The sequence below is a fragment of the Hetaerina americana genome, unplaced genomic scaffold (assembly GCF_022747635.1).
Source record: "Hetaerina americana unplaced genomic scaffold, ioHetAmer1.1.p SCAF_8, whole genome shotgun sequence".
Classification (NCBI taxonomy): Eukaryota; Metazoa; Arthropoda; class Insecta; order Odonata; family Calopterygidae; genus Hetaerina; species Hetaerina americana.
The window spans coordinates 42768521-42789738 of NW_027287427.1; the positions used below are offsets into that span (position 1 = coordinate 42768521).

Below are 21218 nucleotides of genomic sequence, written 5' to 3' on the forward strand. Positions count from 1 at the left end.
AAGGTGAAAGGTTTTGGTGACAATAAATCAAAGAGAAGAACGAAATCCAATAGGACATTTGTGTTCACCTGTTTTCATTGACAAATGCATAAGTACATAATAATAGTACAAAAAATAGAGGTAAAGTTGTTACTCCAAAGATTAAATTTTAGTCATGTACAAGAAAAAAGATACAAGACTTTCCCGCTAATTGCACTTCAACAAAAAAATTAAAAGCAGTCAATAATCATTTCAACAACTAATAATGATCCTAAATTGGCTCAATTAAATTCAAATGCAATCCTTATTACCCATGTGGCTTGAAATATGTCGTTCATGTCCTTGCACATTTTACAAGCTTCCACTACTGTTCAACAAGCTGAGGACCCGAGCAAGGCTCAGATCCACAATGCCAAACATTAACAGAACAACAATTGAAATGAGAAAAATTCGATAAAATACATAAAATGCATCTCTGGAAAAGATGGGCTTTCTACCTCGTTATCCCACATTCTTGCTGAAACAAAAATGCCTGTACACAAAAAGGATACTGACATTTATCGTAAAACGTGTAAAAATGTAACAATACTGATATTCCAATGACATCAGGTCACTCATAAATAAACATCCAAACAAGAGGCCATTCAAACAAATGCCAGGCATTCTTAAAGTTGTTAACTCCTTTCTAATGATTTTCTTCACTCTTGCTTCATGCAAAAAGTCAACAATTTCCGCCAACTGCTCATGAGCAGTCAGTTACCCATTGAATTCACACACACACAGTCACACTCACACACAGAAACACACAATTATCACTTTTCTGTATCAAACACCTTTCCATAATATTTGTTCAGATCTTTCACAAATTCATTTTTGAGTATTTTCAAGCACCTGAAAGGAAAGAAGAACAAACAATCTAAATCAAACAGACTAGAAGACTTTACCTTATCAAGTTTATCACACTTCACATTAAATACTTTATGCACTTATAAAGGAGTGAAAATTTGGGTAAACAGAACATGAGCAGACTCTTTAATGAAGACTATTGGAAATGCTGCAGTGAAAAAAAGCTATAATGAACAGGTTTCTCTATTTTCATCCAAAATGTAATAGTTTATCAATGAGAATTAATGCATCTAGGAGAAATCCAAGGTTCATTCATTTCAACAGCTTCTCCATAATTTAATCCAAATTAATATTTATGAAGGGATATTTAACTAATTTACTTGAAAATGTTGGCAGCATTCCTTTCTAGCATGAATGTAAGACAGCTAATGACATAATTGCACACACACATCTCCATTTTCATAATTGAATTTCAAGCTTATCCACATCAAACTCATCTGTAATTATCATATTATTAATTAGAAAAGTGTTTTCTAAACCCATTATCTCGCCACGTGTGCATTTGAAATATCACCATATAAAATTTCCCAAGATAATATTATCCAAAATCAGATCTTTGGGAAGTCAGTTTCCTAGTAAACAAAGGATGCACAAAACATTTTTTGGCCATAGGGCATCAAAATAAAACAAAAAGGCTGATTTTTCAAGTATAACATAAATACGGTAGCTGTAAATTTGGAACTGATAATACAACAAATACACTTAAAGAGAAATTAATAATAGTTAACTAATACAAAAAAATAATTTCATCAAATGAATTCCAATTGAATTTTTAAAACTTTTATAGTTAAATCAAAATCCCAAGTAATGGTTAGAATGTTAATGCTAAATGAAAATCTGAACTACTGCTTCTAAGAACCTTACACCATTTGAACCACTTTTTTGACAAAACTTTTCCACTAAAAAACAATATAATGGAAGAGAGAAGTGAATACTATTATACTTACTTCCGGTATTGAGATGAGCTTCTAAATTTGGCAATGTCAAAACTTGGAGCATGGGGCATATGAACAATGAAAGCATTTGGCAAAACCCAAAACTCATATCCTCTTGCCTCCAACTCCATTATGTGTGACACTTTGTTCCACCCAAACCCAACAAAACGTGTATCGTACTCTGGGATGTCCTTTTTCACAACAATATATGGTTCAAAGTCTGGCTCCCATTGAACCTAGACAGTTGATTAAAACATTTTTTAATTTATTTATGTAAGTGAAACACATGTTCAATAATCATGTACATTTTATAAAGAAAATTTTACAGTACAATGTTTTGTTTTCATTGACTTACCATGTAATACAACTAGGAACTAGGAAAATGAGTTATAAGCACAATAATATTATTTATTACATGAGGGCGGTCTAAAAAGTTCTCAGCTTCACCAGCCTAGACATCATCACTACTGTCGTGATTTTTCCTGTCATGTTAGCACAAATGTGAGTAGATACTATGTGAAATTGCAAACCATTCCATCCAGGAGTTCACTGTAGACAATCATTTGAATCAGTTGTGGGGTGAGTGTTGTTAGAAATGGAAAAAATCGAGCAATGTGGAGTGACAAAATTCTTCATAACAGAGGGGACATCAAAATGGATTGTTGGTTAGCATACTGGCCTCCCACCTAGAGGGCTCGGGTTTGAATCCGGAAGATGGCAGATCTTTTTCGGCATTATATTCTGATCCCTACTTGAGAGACTTTGTGGAGAGCACTTTAAGTGAGTATGCCATTCGTCAGATGGGACCTTATGCTGCGGATGCCTTGGCAACTTTTGTTAAGAGTAGGCTAATGCCGATGCCATGTTTCTCTCCACCCTTCCTCCTTTCCCATCAATCCCCAATGACCCAAATGACCTCAGCTGTCAGTCGCCTCCCCTAAAACTACTACTACTATGGGACTCACACAAAAACTTCATAACATTCGTGAAAATTTGGGATCAGAAAGATCATGAAATTTAAACAATTTCATACGAGTAGTAGTAGTACAGTAGTTTTTTATAATACTATTCGTAAAAGAACACTTACTGCCGACTGAAATTCATTTGCGGATTAAAAATGCATATGGGAAACCTTCACCATCAATTTCCACTGTGTAAAATAGAGCGGCCCAGTTAAAACGTGGTTGTGGAAGCCTCCAAGATGTTGCAAGTGAAGGACATACAAAAAGTGCAGCCAAACTGATAATCATCCAAAAAGTGTACGACATGATTGTATAAGAACAGCTTATGAAGATGCATGAAATTGCTAATACTGTAGGGATAATGAAAGAATGCTTAGGTAAAATTTGCACGAGGAATTTCACACAACAAAGCTTTGCACAAGACGGGTGCCACACACCCATGCTCATTATGAATCAAAAACTCAATTGGAGAACAGTGTCCAAACAGTTCTTGGCATGCTTTACAACAAATAGGAGTGATTTTCTACATCAACATGTGACAATTGGTGAAACAAGGAATCGCGATTACAAACCAGAATCTAAACAACCATTCATGCAGTGGATGGAGGCCGGTTCTTCAGCTTTGAAGAAGAGGTATATGGCGCTAACAGTGGGGAAAGGTCATAGTGTCAGTCTTTTGGGATGCAAAAGAAATTCTATTGATAAACTATCATGAAAAAAAGGTAAAATACTAACTGGGGAGTACTATTCTATCATTCTAATCGAACTGGATGCAAAAATTCAGTGAAAGCAGAAGGCTTGCAGAGGAAAAAACTTTTCCATCAGAACAATGTGCTTGTCCACTAAAGTGTCTTGGCGATGGGAAAATTGAGGGATTTGCATTATGAAGAGTGAGAAAATCCACCCTCTTTGCTGGATTTAGCTACCTTGGACTTCTGCCTCTTCCGAAAACTCAAAAAGTGTCCTTGCTGGTCAACGTTTTTTTCCACCCAATCAAGAAGTGATTACGGCTGTAGAAGAATACTTTGCAGCACTTGTGGAAGAACGTTACAGAGAAGGGTTAATGGCACTGGAACACCACTGGATGAAATGTATTAATATTAAAGGTGATTATGTTGAAAAATAAAACATTTTGGAAAACATACATTGTCATTTTCATCATCAGGCCGAGAACTTTTTAGAAGTAGACCACCATGAAGAGGTATGTTTTGGATAACCTATGAAAACTATTAGCAAACTTATGAACTTCTAAATCTTGTCTAATTTACTCCATTAATTTTATCCAAGTTATTTGATTTTTTTAGTTACCGACAATTCAAACCCTTCTTGATGCCATCAAAAACACACCTATTCTCTTCCATAACCCTCTTTCTACACCAGACTTCAATATCTCAACAACTCTTAACAGTACATTCAACATAATTGTTTATTGGTGGCGCACTATGCATTTCGGTTCACAGAACCATCTTCAGGTACAAGACACGTCAAATAGTGACTACCTATTTACACATGTTTGAGGAAAGGGGGAAGAAAGGATTGAGGAGTAGGGTAGGCAGGGCATGGAGGGGAAAGATGGAAAACCAAAAGACAATAGCAACACCAAAGAAATGGAGAAATAAAAAGATGGGGGAAAAGGATAAGCACATGTGGTCATTATTGAGATGACAGTTGCACGTAGCTGGTACCATGGTGGTAAGGAGGGAAACATATAGAACGGTTAGACAAAAAGGAACAGAGGCACCTGCCACCTCCCTTAGGATCAATTCCCAACCGACGCCATCTGCACCTCAAAAAACATAACACCACCTCTCCTGTAACTTCTGCCCTGCCATCTACAGGGGGTGAATACACCACCACCCTTTTCCTACGCATGAATAACCACCACTATTCCACCAAATCTCCCATCTTCCTTAATTATTCCATCCCATTTCACACTGCTTCCCACGACCAATCTTTCGATGTCTGCTTCTCTGTTTCGGTGATTGAAACCCTTCCCAAATCTGCAAGTAGCATAGAGGTGAGAACCTGCGAATGGTGCATATTTGGGTGCTCCAGTTATGTAAACCTCCTGAGCTGAATCAAGCTCCCATTAGCCGCCCACCCACTTGTCCATTTCCTATTCATCATCTACTCCCCTGACCCTTCCTCCACACATCCTCACCACTCTTCCCCCAAGAATGGCATCCTGATGATGATGGCCGTGCTGTCAAAACCTCAAAACTACATATGTACGTGTTCTTCCTTTGTGTTTCTATGATTTTAAAAATCTACATCAGTGTTTTCATCTCTTTGTCATCAGTCTTTTATTTCTATCTTATCATTATTTGTTTCTCTCCCTCCTCAATGTCATAGATTAAGAGCCTTTGTGGTGTACAATGGAAGCTTTCAAAATGTATCTTTGGAGAACGAATAAAATAAAATGAATGGAAAGAACATGCAATGAAGTTCTAGGCATGGTATGAGGAAAGGCTATTGGGTGAAATCCAAAGAAGACAGGACAAGTGGATGCAGGAGATTGTGAGAGATAATGGGATACCATAGATGGTTTTAGAGGGGTGAATGCTAGGAAAGCAAGGCAGAGGGATGAGAAATTTTTCTTGGAACAAGGGAAGTAAAGAATATTCAGAGCTAATGAATGAGTTATTGTGGTTGGTAGTATAGGCTTAGGAGTACTGTGATGCCAGGGTCCATCATACAGTAAACCAACCTAACAGGGTAAACTACTGATGTATAATCTACCTCTATTTCTAGTATAACTCCTAAACTTTAATAGGTTTAAATGCATTTTGTGGGCATTTTAAAATTTTATAAATGATGCGGTGTGATTGGTGAAATTCCTTGTCGGAAGGAGAAAACTTACATAGCAAGGATATATTATACCCAGTCATTAATCAGAGGCTGAATATATCTATTCTAAAATGAGTTAAACAAAATGAAGTTTCCCATATTTTGCCCTCTTGCGAGATCACAACTGTTGCAACAATTGGCTGCAAGACAAGCTCTGTTGCAGTATTTTAGCTTTCTCCTCAGAGGTCCTAGAGACAGTTGAGGATTGGCTTACAATCAATGTAAGCTTGCTATTTGCATATCCAGCAAAAATTGGTCAAGGAATGGGTAAAATTGTGGACTGAAAAGTGCACTCAGACACAATCAAGCCACCTTAAACTCAAACACATATGGTTGTAGTCCTTCCAATCCTTTCAGTTTCAATTTTATTGACTGATAGAACAACATGTTTAACTACAACACATACATATCTAATATTGATGTTCTTGATCTTCATTATCTTTATATTAAGAACACTGGATGATTCCCTTGTTTCAAAAAATGGCATACTACTGTTTTGAAAAGCAATTTAGAAATGAACTGAAAATTAAATATTTTACCACAATTCAAAAATTGTGAAGGATCACAAAAAACCATAAGAAATTCAACAGTAACATTGCTACACAGTTATAAATACATAGTACAACTTGTCTTTCCACAGTTGTCAAAATCTAACTGATTGAACTTGACTGAGCATTTCTACAACTAATGGACATACTAAATATCCATGAAAATTACCTTGTAGGGGGTTGTGGCTGTTCTCCATTTGGCAAAATTAGTAGGAGCATGTCCTTTGGCCCAGACATGATAACGAAACGTAAATAAAGTTCCCATTTCCAGCATGTCTATCAAGTCGACTTTGCTTTTTGGAAAAGATATCCTGTATCGCTGTGTCTCAAATGCTGGTACAATTAGTGCCTACAAAAATTTTAATTAGGTTTCATTATTTATTACTAACATTTTTCACAGGTAAAAAAAAATTTGGCAAATGCGACACATACACACCAATGCTAAATTGCTTCAAAATGACTACATGCTTATAATACGCAGTACTGACAAACATATTAAGTTACAATAAAACTTTAGTTTCCTCCATACGCCAAGATTTAAGGTGATATATAGTATACCCTACCCTTTCTTCAATAGTGTAAGTTCAAAATTCAACTAAAAATAAACTTAAATTAACATCCAGGAAGAGCTCTCACTCAGAAAAATGTTACTCACCTTTTTAGAAGTGGCCAAATTTAGAAGTTGTATGGACTTCTTTAAGGTTGCATACAGGCCATACATAGGAAGAAAATCTATGTCTGTGAGGAAGACGTATGGGGTATTAACTTGTTGGAGCCCAACATTTCTCAAGAAATTCACAGGATAAAAGTTCTGAAAGAAAAGCACCATGATATACACCACAGAAGGTTTACGTAAAATGAAATTTATTCCTTTTGTGAAAATTCAGAAGTGCTATCAAAAACTACACTCACCCCTTCTTTATAAACAATATGATAACCAATATTTTTTCTGGCATTAAGCACTTCAGAACCTAATGCATAGCTCAGAAACTGTTGTGCTTCAGCATCTGACATATACAATGTCAAACTGATTGGACCTAGTGTTGTTGAAAAGAGCACATATTATGAATCAAATAAAAAAAAGTACAAACAATATTTCTTCTGGAAAACTTTGAAAGTGAGAGGATATGGTAAATATATCTTTAAAAAAGTTACTGCAAATACAGGAATACACTTACATTTTCAACTTGAAAACAGGGTCATGTTCTTCATTTTCATAGGTACATATTTTATTAAGCATATACTGAATTATCAAGTACTTATCACAGCGGTTAGAGATTTTAACAGCAAAATTAACTCATAACAAATACTCAAGAAAAAACATTACCATCCAAATATTGGTGATAAGGATGACTTTTTTTTCAATGCACACATTGATCTTCTGCCACAATATAAGCCATTATTAAAGAAAGAGGAAGAGCATTTCACTTGTTTCTTCCAACAGCCTTGTGACCAATTTGTGAATAAGAATGTGTGACAGAAAAATGAATGGCAACTGTTTCTTAAGGCAGGGTGTGATTCACTATAGCTTCCAGTTACATGAACATCTTTACAGATTCAGAAGCAAATATTTGACAAAAAAATCACACTGAGAAATGATTTAAGAACTGCTCACCCTACTGACTCTAATGGTCCTCATAAAAATTAGCAAAACTGCTTTATTCTTACAAAAAAATTAAATTTAAATTTTAGGATTCTTGAAATTATCACCAATTGAAATAAATACATCCCTTTGTCATTCTTAAAGAACCTTCATGACAGCTTATATTTTTCAGTTTTCTTTAGCTTTGGTATCCTATGAAAAGCAACAATAGGTACTCCATGCAAAAACTGAAAAATTAATGCAGACAACACTAACCTTCCCAATGTTTGCATAGGACCTCCACCATTTGCAGCCTGTCCATTGACAGCTGAGACACCAAGGTGACATCAAACTCATCAGAAGAAGGCTCATTATCATAGTCCAAAAAATAAAGATGGGTGCGATAATTATTCATTCTTGCTCGACGGAATTCATAGCATGGATCCTCTTCATTGAGCTGGCATGTAAAAGTTAAATAAATTTCAGATTAAATCTAAGAAACTACCGGAGATATCACAACAGCAACTTCGAACGGAGTCATCCACTTGATCTCATTACAATGCAACAATTTCCAAGAGAAGAAAACAAAATTTAGGAGTGTAGGATGATGCCTCGGTAGCTCAACTTGCACAAGCACCTGGCCAAAAATTGAGGAATTCAGATTCGAAACCTAGTCAAGGCAAATGATTTTTACACTTTGAAGTTGTCGCATTACAAAATAGATCCATTAATTTCTCCTAATTTATTTGTTCAGCAAACTCCATTAACTGCATCTCAATACATACAAATAATGGCAAACAAAATGGACTTGCTCGTCATGAAAACTCAACTGAAGCTTAAAAGGCAACTTTCAAATCACATAAGATATAGGGGAGAACATTACGCAAGTGAGTACCGGACAGAAATAGGATAGGGATGTTGGATGGAATGAAGGGAGGAAGGATTTATACTGAGATGAACAGGGGGTTGTTGCAGAATAGGAAGTTAGGTTGTGTTTGTTATGAGAGACAAAATAATTATTTGGTAGCTTGTGCCCATCCTAGAAAAACTACCTTAACTTGTAGATTACCTTCAATAATAATAAATCAGATAATAATCTTGGCTTAATCCTGGCAAGCCAGCAACCACTTTCCATTGAAATTTATAGGCATCAAAAAGCAAAGCTTTCTGTCCTAATGTAGTCCAGCAAGTAAAGTGAACTTATTGTATAAATTAACCAACTGATTGGTTAGAGATCACATTTCCCAACAGACTTGTAACAATATATGAACTTAAGGTACATGAAGGGTATACTACAGTGAGTATATTTCTGGGCTATTGGCTGAAAGGCCCAGGTCTGATTCCAAATGTCACCACTGGTTGGAGAGGGATATCACTTGTGTATTTTTGGGAGACCAAAGAATCTGGGTGATTTGGGATTCATTTGTACAAGTTTGATAGGATCACTCGGCTTTAACAACACCACATCTGGACAAGAAGGTCTCGACTTCTTTATGGCAATCGGTAGATGGATCACGAGGAAGGCTGACTATTTTTTTTAGACACAATGAAGTCTTCAGATTTTTTAACATAGGACTCCTTGTCTAATACCGCAACTGAATTCCCCTTATCTGCATTTGTGACAATGAGCTTATATTTTAAATGGACTTCTTTTAGGGATTAGACAGCCTGAATTACTTCTCGTGAGCCTATCTCACTGATAAAATTTAAGAAATTCCTGTATTTTGCTATTTCCCTTGAAATAAACTCTCTTGGTCAAAACCATTGTCGTGTGAAGAAATAAATCTTTTTGAGGAAGTGCAAAGTTTCTTTCTTTACATCATGAAGGAATTTCACAAAGTTATGTCTGAAACTGTAAGGTTTATGTCAGGTTGTGTTTTGTTATGAGAGGGAAGGGAATTGTTGCAGTACCATTTGGTAGCTTCAGTCAATCCAAAATCTAGCTGAACCTGTAGATTACTGATAATAATAATCTTTCTGTGACACTAAAGTAAACACCAGAAAGGTACTGGCCCTTCTACCCTGATGTGCTGATTTCAAATGTTTCAAATGGCCGGCCCCGGTGGCGGCGGGGTAACGTCCTCGTCTGCCATTCCAAGGGTCGCGGGTTCGATTCCCGCCTGGGTGAGTTTCGCTCCATCTAGGGCTTGGGTGTTTGTAAATGTGACCATTGTTATCGTTGTTAATTGTTCGATGTAAAGGACAAAATGTGCTGTTTTCGGACTTATACTGAATAAATAAATAAATAAATAAATTTATAGCTCAGAACAAGGCAAGCTCTACCCTTACCAATCAAACCAACCTTTGGGATGATTGCTGTGATGGTGACTGCTAACACCCGTTTTCTTGAAGGAATATGATTTCCATGTTAATACATATGAATTAAGATTATTCTATAAATGAATCAATAGCTTATGACACTGGGATAGTAGTATTTAGGGGAGGCAAGCGACAGTAGTAGTAGTTTTGAGGGGAGGCAACCGACACCTAAGGTCCTTTGCGTCGTAGGGGATGGACAGGAAAGGATGAAGGGTGGAGAGAAACCCGGCATCGGCATTAGCCTACTCTTTACGAAAGGCACCAAGGGGTCCACAGTTCAACGTCCCATCCGACGGACGGCGTACTCACTCAAAGTGCCCACCACAAAGCACCTCCAGTAGGGATCGAGATCCTCTGAAAAATATTCAACACCGCTGGGATTTGAGCCTGGGCCCTCTGGGTGGCCAGTACGTTAGCCCACGCACCATCTCGATCCCCTTATGACACTGGGTTATTACTGGGTGCAATAATGCAGTTTTGGAAGGAAGAGACCAAATTTTTAAAAGAGATACAGGGCAGCAGGTTCTTGCTAATTCCTTCCAAGAAATAGTAGGCCAGGGGAGCCAGGATGGGCACTGTCCATACTGGAATAATTTTTACTAGCCTAGCTAGTAAAAATTATTCCAGTAAGGTAAAAATGATTAAATAACATTTAAAATTAAGATTTTTGACTGCACATCGGTCGAATTTGAAGTTATTAGTTTGGAATGCACTTAACGCACAGTTGCTGCTATCTAAATATATTTTAATGCATTAAAAACAATGGCCAAAATTTATCATTTACACTGAAATAATGGCATTGTAATCCTACACTGTGGTAATCTACTGAGCAATTCACATATTTAGGCAGTATTTTCGAGGATTATGGGCATACTAATGGGTGAAGCTTTTACAGGAATAGAATCAATGAAAGGTATGCTAATTACATGGGTGATGAAACGATTAGTAAACACTGCATATGGAACCAAGCACTTCATGGATCTGAAGCCCTGTCTATGAGGCAAGAGGATGTGCATTGTAATAAGGCTATTGAGAAATGGATGTGTTGTGAAGAATGGAGAAAATAATTTGGATGGCTAGGAAGACAAAGGCTGACATTTTAAAGAAGTTTGGGTGAGGCGAGAAAGTTATAGGGGGAAATCCAAAAAAGGCAGAATTAGTGGTTGGATGAAATATTAAAAGGTAGCGGAATGTTTAAGGCTGTGATAGCACGGGATAGCTCCCATAGACAAGCAAAAAAGAGGAGGAAGAGTTTAGTCTTTCTAGACAGCATGAAGAAAGTCAAAAGTTACAACGAAATATAGTAGGAAATAATAATTGTTTATGACCATCCAAGACCTACCTTAAATTAGTAGAATAATTTGAATGAAATGGTGATCTAATATGTTTTTCATCCAAAAAGATAAAATAAATTTCATCTAATTACACAGAGCCATTGACCCAACGTGAATATGTAACATCAACATAATGACTGACCTCACTTAACTCCCTCTCCTTCAGAGTAGTCTTAGTGTTATTGCAGCCAAACAGTTCTCGTCTAAGCAGGTTGCCATCATATTCCAAAAAAGTTAAATACAAATTGCGAAAAAATTCCACGTGCTTGTTTTTGACCTTGAGTTTCTTTGGGGAATTCCAATGGATAACCTAAATAGGACGATCATGATTATGAAATGGGAAAAATTACACAGCATTACTAATATGATAAAAATGATATTAAATTAAGATTTATTACCTTGAGATCAGTCACTTCAGTATAGCAAAGCTCACTACGAGTATTATCACTCAATTGCACATTCCATTGGCAGGGTAGATTGTATACAAGGTAAGGATGCTGTTTAATGATGGCATTGAAAATATCTTGATCAGCCAGGCTCGTAACCAGCATTGTAATGAGATCCTTCTCGGCAATTAACCGCCAAAGATGTCCCCAGCCAAGTTCTCGAAGTCTTTGTAAATGTAAAAGAATGACCCCTGTATTGTAGCTGAAAAAAATAAACAACCAATTAGGAGATTAAAAAAAAAGAATTTTGCACAATTATCCACAGTATATATGGGCTACTCAAATTAATCTTCATACTTACCCACGTCCCAAAGCAGGCCACGGTCTATGGTTTTTCCAGAGTTTGCCCAAATACCAATCACTTTGATTTTCCACGAGGCCGATCGACTGGAACACAAATTATATTTACATTTGATCCATTTTTACACTACTTATTAAAATAGAATGCTCATTATATAAATATATAGCACAGTTAGTAAAGATAGTAAGGTGTAATGCGAAAATTGCGGATGACTATGTTAAGAGTTACTGCCACAGCATCTCCCGTAGTTTCTTGGAAGATAGTGATGAATCAAAATAGGAAGAGAAATTCTTAGGAGCAAAATACTAAAGAATATTATAGACTTGAGACATTTTATTATTAACTAATTTTATCTGAAACATAAAACCCTCAACATCTGGAATAGTAATGATAAAAACACCTACATTTCCATTAATATAAATGAGGGGAAGCAGGAAAATACTTTTATTCCAAATCCATAAAAGAACACACTATTGCCTAGCATTGAGCCTATAAATGACAAAAAAAAAGGATAATCCATATCAGATTTCATTGAGGAAGCCTAACCCAGATGCAGAAAATCCAATTACCATTGGTCAGAAGAAATTTAATCAACGAATAAGCCTATCATTGACTGAGTTAATTCGCTGATTTAAAAAAAAAAGCTGCCATAAGACCTATTTACAAAGCAGGATTTCAAAAAGATTTGAATAATTATCACCCAATATCAATACTAACTGCCATTTAAAAAATAATGGAGAGGTTTATGAAAGACAAATTGCTGAAATTCCTGCATAACTATGAAATAATATCAAAATTTCAATCTGGTTTCCAAAGAAATAAAGGAACCATACAACCCATTGAGCTAGTCGTAAACAGTATAAGAGATGGAATGGATAGGAAGTTTGACACAGTAATAACATTCATAGACCCTAAAAAAGATTTTGACAAGGTAGATTACAATATATCGTAAAAAAATTATACTGTTTAGGAGTTCATGGGCCTCCTCTCCCAAAACCTCTGGTTTTGTAATTATTTTAAGGATAGAAAGTTAGTTACTAGAATAAATAACATAAGTAGTGAAGAACAAGAGATCAGATGTGCCACAAGGATCTATTCTTGGCCCTATACTATTAATAATATATATATATATATATATATATATATATATATATATATATATATATATATATATATATAAATGATGACTATTAGTGCTTTCATTTCTGCAAGTTGAAATTGTATGCTAATGATACAGTACTCATATTGAAAATATGGAACTAAAAGCAGCTATCCAGGGCATGAAACTTGACTTGAATAATATCAGTAAATGGGTACATGATAATAACCTCATTAGCAATGATAAAAAAATCCATAGCCATGTTAATGAAACACAAAACCACTGACATCATAGATATTCAATTACAGTATCATTCACATTACCACCTACATTATCCCACCATTATAGAGGCTAATCATTGATCAAAATATTAACTTTGGCAAGCACATTTTTTGACTAAATTACAAATTAAATTACAACCTTTGCCAAGTTCACTACATTACTGGTTTTGTAAGTCTGAATGTCATAAGAATAATGTATTTTGCACTGATTGAGAGTATTTTAAGAATAACAGTATGGGGATTCGCTGGTTCAACAAAAATTAATACACTAAAGAGTAAACAGCAAAAATTCCCATAGAAAATATGAGGCTAGATCAAAAAATATAAACATTCTAGATGGAAGAAATATCTTTCAAAAATTGGGAATTTCACCTATAGAGAGGCTGTATAGATATGCCATCATAATAGGAAACTATTTTCATGAAAAATATCAAATACCTGATTTAAATAAAATTGAATACCCATTAAGGCACAATATTAAATATGTAACCAAATATGCCTAAGGATTTAAGAATATTACAGTGATTAAATGCCTTGAAAAGGAGAATGAAAGACTGGCAATTACACAGCATGGATTAGGGCTTCAAACAAAACTTGATACAGAATATATGCAGCTTTATAATTGCAACACTATAAGCCATCATTTTTGTATATGTGGCACCTGCTGTCACACCAGAACCGACTGGCTAAGCAGGACCACAATGAGTATTCCATTTCTAATTTTTTGTTTATACTACTATTGTATATTATGAATATCATACCACTATGATATTTCTTTCGATTATCTGTAATTGTTTATCTGTTTTGATTGTCTGTAATTCTGTCGTACATCATATATGATGAAGATTATATTATAATTTTATATGATTAAGATTATATGTAAATGTATGTTGTATTGTATTGATATGAAGTAATTAAATTAGAAATAAATCACAGAATATTTTTCCCGAGTACTATTTTAAATATGCTGGCAGTGCTTAAACGTAAATCCCAATCAGTATTTAATTTTCATCATTTAACACAACAAAGAAGTATATTAACTCAAGTGGATAATAAAAAACTAAATAGGTATTAGGGGTGTCAAGCCTGTCATACCTGCTTGCGGGTCAGCTTATTAAAAAATTTCCACAGGTCTGCAATGTCAGTAGCAAAGGTCACATCAGTATCTAAAACAATTACTCGTTGTAATGATTCTGGAAGAACTTTTGGTAACGTCAGTTTCAGCAACCCATACACTCCAGAGTAATGCTTATTAGGAATCCATGAAACATCTGGCACAATATTATCAGCCAAGTAAAAGCTGATATCCGCTATAATGATAAAAATTAATCAGTGCATGAAAAATTCCAATATAACATGAATAATTCTAATTTGGATCTTTTTTAGCCAATTGTCATGAGGAACATAATTTGAATTAAACCACTGTAAAAAAAAATGAGAAATTCAGAAATGATTTAGAATCTTAACTTTTTAAGTAAACACCACTGACCAAAATTGATTTTATCTAATATGACTTCTGCCATTTAAAATCATACTGGAGAATCAGAGGTGTATTTAAGCGAATAACACTTCACATACAAACCTTGTGGAACGCTCCACGATGAAAACAAAGTCTGGAGTATTACTTGGGCAACTGAATCTGATATTAGATGAAAATGAAGAGGGTTTCTTCGATAAAACAAGATAGATTTTATGAGAGTAACAACAGACCGGCTTGAGTTGTACCCAGCACATACAATAGCAACATGAATGACATCACATTTGGGAACATCTGGCTCCTGGAAAAGTTACAGAATATGTGAAATGCAATTAGAGAGCTTAAAGTATTTCTCATTACCAATTTTAATATTGTTTTGTTTTTGTCTTCCTGAAACTGTGGAGTTTATTATATACATACATGCACTTTATTAGAGCAGCGGGTTGAATGTTCATCTGCATAACCATAGTTTTCAGGTAGCGTGCCATTGTGCTTAGAATCTGACATGACAGACATTAAGTGGTCCTGAGATATACTTAGCTGCCGTCGAAGTAATTGGTTTTGCTCCTCCATTTCTCGAACACGCTCTGCCAGCCTTGCTTCACGGTGAGTGAAGCCCAGTAAATTATTGGGATCCACTGTAAAAATGGTATAATTACCGAAAATGTAACGGCAAATCGAAAAAAAAACTGTAACAGCACTTACTTACCATCGTTTCCTAAAAATGTATAATATAGAAGAATTGATGCCACTACCACGCCTAATATAAAACCGCTCAACCAACGTCTAGCCACACCACAAAACACAGCATTTCGACTGCTACGGCGAGGAATTATGATTGGTTTGGCCCCAAGTTGTAAAATATTTCCGCAACGCCAGTATGAAACAATCGTCTTCTATTTCTGCAGCGCCAGGGCAGGAAACATGCAATCACAACTGTTAAAGGCTTCAATTAATGACAACTATCATACGGGCGTCCTGAGCAAGTGTTTGTGAGGAACTTGTCCCACGCACTGCCTATAAATGGACATGATTAGGGTCGGAGAATGAGAGTAGTTGAACCGGTTTATGATTAAGTTAATCCATGGAGGGCTATTACAAATATCTCACCGCCTGCGGAGTTTACCCGCCCGCGGTGCGAGACCACCAAAAATTAGACAAACCGCCCAGAGCAATTACGAAGCATTTTAGTAATTAGTAAATGAAAGTTTCGTAAATATGAAAATTTTCTCGTGCATGCCGTCCAAAAATAGCATTAGCCAATGGCGAGTCGTTCAATAGCAGACGAAATGGCACACGAAAACTTATCCAAAAGAAATAGGGTTTATATATATATATATATATATATATATATATATATATATATATATATATATATATATATATATATATATATATATATATATATATATATATATATATATCATTAATTCCGTAAAAATAATAGATATCACCGTACACCAAATTCGTATGAGTAAATTTGTTAGGGAATGGACGGGATGGAAAAGAGAGTACAATGTGATGCGTTGTTGTCAGAGAAAATGTAGCTAAATAATTTTCAGATAAATAAGCAAAAGTTAAAATAAATATAATACGGCGGCATTACATGTCACCTTAGTGATTGAAAATATAAATACCAGGGGGAACTTTCCGAGGAGAATAGAACCTGAAGTTGAAGATTTTCAACGGCCACGGTCTGCTTAAGTTCTTGGATCAATGAAGAAAACAATGAAATTTAGCTCATGAATTTTTCATAACGAATTACTACACAGATTTTTTAAATAAAATTCATTTACTAATTCATCGTGAAACTCCGTATCAACATGAGAGGACGACGGGAATAATAATGGTATATATTTACACCAATACTGAAAGAATATATTATGGATTAATGTTTTATCTTAGGAAGATACCATATTTTGCAGGTGTCTAGACCTCTGGTGATATATGTTGAATAGAGTGTTTTGGTGATCATAGGAAATGAAATATCCACAGCGGCATCCCAGTTTGAGAGATGGACTACGTCTTGCACAATGGTATTACTTGTTGACCATTACTTATTTAATTAATTTTCCAAATTGATTTTACTCACAAAAAGTAAATCAATATATAATAAAGCAATGAAACAGAAGACATTAAAATAAACACCAATGGAAAATATTCTCAAGAAATAATTCTGTGAAGAAGAATTTGCTTTGAGATGGATAAACTATAAGGAAGGGTAGTCATCAGGAAAATTCGAAAATGATATTCTCGAAAAATATCAAGAGTTCCATATGAACAAAGCGGACAAATCATAAACCACAAAAGAACTTAATGAAGCCCTCATAGAATAGAAACATAGTAGAGCACCAAGACTAGACCTAGACAGGAGAAACTGGCTCAGTCTAAAGAAGCATTCCATGTCAATAGCAGCCTGTCAACATTTGAAAGGTATCAGCACAGATATGATACATTTAATCCTATTCATCGTCAAAAGAATTGTAATGGGTAGAAAGCTGGGCCATCCTTGAAAAAGATAAAGAAAATTTGAATTTGACTGATGATTGAAGATACTCTGGACGATTAAGCAATGGAGTTAAGGTCAGAGTGAAGGAAATGTAAACAGACTTTTAAATTGATAGAAACATTACATACTTGAATAAACAGGCGAGTAAAACACCAGACAAGACACTGAGAAAGGCACGTAAATCTGATCCACAGCAAAAAAACATGAAAGTGAAGAGTATCTTGGATGAAATTTACGCATGGATAGTAACGAAGATATTGGTGTAAGAATGAGAAAGAACTAACATTGAACTGAGAATCTCTTACAAGTAAATGATGCACTTCACTCATTAACTCTACAGGTTGTAGAGATAGAAGTATTCCTGTACCAAACTTCATGTGGTACTCTTGTCTTTCTTCTTCAAATGTATAATATGTTAAAATATCTCTAGCCTTTAGCATCGCCTTAACATTTCCAATTCTATATGCATGCTGTAAACATTTAGATTAAAAACATAAACATTTTGTACTCAATATATGGCGGTGAGCGACTGATAATCGCTTTGGGCGACGAAATTAACTGCGTGCGGCATCACTCAGTCAGCAATGAGTGTTTCGTAACAGCCCCTATGTACATATTATATATTTTCATATTAATAAATACGTACTTACCGAAGAAAAGAATAATCCTATCCAAACTTCATTACAATCGTGGTTTGATCTTCATTTGAAGGGAGCATTCAGTCATAAATCTTTTATGATAATCCTTACTACTCATCTACATTACATTTTTAACAATTGAAGAACAGGAATACATAGCTGAGCTGTACATAAAAATAATAACAACGGTTTATTGTGGCACAGAATTTGCATGTGCTTCAATTACACTTCGACATTCATTACCTTTAAGAACGTCAGATTTCTACGCATTTTCGATAGGCATTTTTTGTCAAAGCTAGTACGTGAGTTTCACCAAAGTCGAGCATAGGTATGATTGGCAGGAAATTCGAATTGGTTGTATAGCCGTGAAATACAAAACACTTAAATACATCATTTCTCCGATATCAACGACTTTTGATGATTTTTATAAGTAATCACTGGATAATTAAGGTGTGCGCCACGGGTGTATACTTCTTGATATATCACACAATAGTCTGTGCATCGTTATTCTTGTTTTCGTAATGATAGGTGAGTGTGTGTATATGTCTATGTGCATATATATTTGGAAAATAAACAGCAGTTAGCTCATTTATACTATTTTCAATATATATTATATAAAATTTAATTATTTTTGATTTTGAAAGAAGAGTAATAGCCGATTAATAATAATTATTATTAATGTAATGCAGTTAATTGATCAAGATGGTCTGATTGGGATAAAATACATATGTGTTGCATGATCCAGAGCTGGGTATTAACATTATGCCTGATATACTTGGCAAAATGTTTAAAAAGAAAACTTTGAAGACGGGTTAACTCCAAAATGGTGGCCAAAAAGAGCCAGTTCACAAAAAAAGGATGCCTGCTCAACAATGGAGCTGTAGGGTTCTTAAAAAAAATGGGAGAAATATAAATTACTTCTGCATGTAAAAATTTGATTTATCAAAGCCTAAAAAGATATAGAAATTAACAGCGATATCTTCAGAGTAAGTAAACATTTTTAATTCCATGGTCTAATAACTTAAAATAATTAATAATCATTCAATTCACCCTGATACCTAATAAGTTTTTCATGATCACTTATTTCTCGAAGGCTAACATAGTTTTGCTGGCTAAAATGTTTTTATACTATAGGTATTGACAATATAAATATGTGAAATCTTATCAAAATCACAAAAATAATAATTTCAGGTAAATGCTAGCTGGAAGAAACAATCAAATTTTTCTATCCCCCTGTTGCAATATATCTACATACAATAAAAACATTAACACAATAATCAACCCAAATGTTGGTTTGGTCGGTGATGGTAGAGTTCATCCAATACTAAACCTGTCTGTGAAATTCACACAGTATGGTTGGGGAGCTATATGCTTTCCTTGTGATGCCAATGGCAATATATATATATCCCTCCCCGGACTACAACCTTGACGTGGTGGAAGGGCTTGTGCATTCCGATGACCCCTAGGGCTGTGCTGGCGGGAGTAATAATAATTGCTCCTGGTAGGGTCACCCATGCCAGATAGGTCGAAGGTTAGGAGCCAGACGAACGGTAGTTCACTCAGCGTCTGTTCCTCAGTGAGGTGGCTGCAATGGCATCTGACCACAGTGGGACGGCCAGTAAGTGATGGTGTCACCTTAAAAACACTATTGAGGAAGGCAACGGGAAACCACCTCAATTATCATTCCCAAGAAAAATATGATGGACAATAGAGATATTTTGAGTCCTGGCAACCACGGGGCTCGGCCCAATCGGCCGTGTGTCGTGCCCGGCAGCGGGGGAGGCAAGGCTTCCGCGGTCGTCATCCCACGAAACCCTTGCAAGGGAAAACCAGCAGCAGCAGGACAGAAGACGTAGGAGAAGAAGACCAAATTAGTTAGAATAGGAACGTGGAATGTTAGGACAATGATGAGGACGGGGAAATTGGAGAATGTTAAGCGAGAGATGGAAAGGGGAAATATAGATATTTTAGGTCTATGCGAGGTGAGATGGAAAGATAGCGGGGATTACTGGAGTGATAAGTATAGAATAATATACAGCGGTGGGGACGAGAGCCAACGAGGGGTTGCCATAGTATTAAATGAAGAGGTAGGAAGAAGCATAGTCAACATAGAGCAGGTAATGGATAGAATACTACTAGTGGAGATAAAAGCAGAACCCACGAACTTAGTTATTATCCAGGTATACATGCCACCGAGCAACCATAAGGAAGAAGAGGTCGATAGGATATACGATCAGTTAGAGGACATGATTGCATGTGTTCCTGCAGGGAAACATTTGATAGTGATGGGGGATTGGAATGCAACAGTAGGCGAAGGAAGAGATGGTGATGAGGTGGGGGACTACGGTTTAGGCACGAGGAATGACCTCGGGGAGAAAGCAGTTGAGTTCTGCAGGAGACAGGGCTTAGTTATCACCAACACTTGGTTCAGACACCACAAAAGACGCAGGTATACATAGAAAATACCAGGTGACTCAGAAAGGTATCAGCTAGATTATATCCTGGTTAGACACAGGTTTAGTAACAGTGTGATAAATTCGCACTGCTTCCCGGGAGCGGATGTGGACTCTGACCACAATTTAGTGGTTATGAAATGTAGCGTCCGTTTCAAAAAGATATGGCAGGGGCGGCGAGTCAGAAAATGGAATGTAGAAGCATTAAATGGTTTGAAAAGGAAGGAATATAAACAGGCAGTAGAGGAAATCATGGAGAATGGTAAAGAACTAAGTACTATCGAAGAAAAATGGGAAAGTATCAAGAAAGGCTTGTCTAAAGCTGCAAAAGACACTATTGGAACCGTTAACACTAAAAGGACTAGGAAACCATGGATCACGGATGAGATGATTACAAAGATGGATGAGCGGCGAAAATGGAAGAATATAAATACAGAATTAGGCAAAATGAAGTACAAAGAATTGAACAATAAATTGAGGCGGGCAACAAATAAAGCAAAAGAAGCATGGTGGAAGACACAGTGCGAGGATATGGAAAGTCTACAGAGGAAGGGTGAAATCGGTGTGCTGTACAGCAAAGTTAAATCTTTATCGGTAAGTAA

General features: G+C 35.8%; 1 protein-coding gene across 2 annotated transcripts; it reads right to left on the reverse strand.

The window, feature by feature from the left end:
* Positions 1–72: 72 nt before the first annotated feature.
* On the reverse strand, positions 73–18429 carry LOC139697876 (xylosyl- and glucuronyltransferase LARGE1-like). 2 transcript variants are annotated; one of them, XM_071596738.1, is made up of 15 exons: positions 18407–18429; positions 18176–18327; positions 15726–15952; positions 15437–15654; positions 15122–15317; positions 14635–14849; positions 12160–12245; positions 11811–12060; positions 11555–11722; positions 8036–8216; positions 7090–7214; positions 6833–6988; positions 6347–6526; positions 1833–2056; positions 73–870 (listed from the first exon to the last, which is right to left on the reverse strand). In XM_071596738.1, exons 4-15 carry the CDS (start codon positions 15587–15589, stop codon positions 792–794), a joined length of 2013 nt encoding a protein of 670 aa, XP_071452839.1. In that variant the 5' UTR covers positions 15590–15654; positions 15726–15952; positions 18176–18327; positions 18407–18429; the 3' UTR covers positions 73–791. The 2 variants fall into 2 exon arrangements, with proteins under 2 accessions (XP_071452839.1, XP_071452838.1); XM_071596737.1 differs by having other exon boundaries at positions 18176–18417.
* Between the last annotated feature and the right edge of the window lie 2789 nt (positions 18430–21218).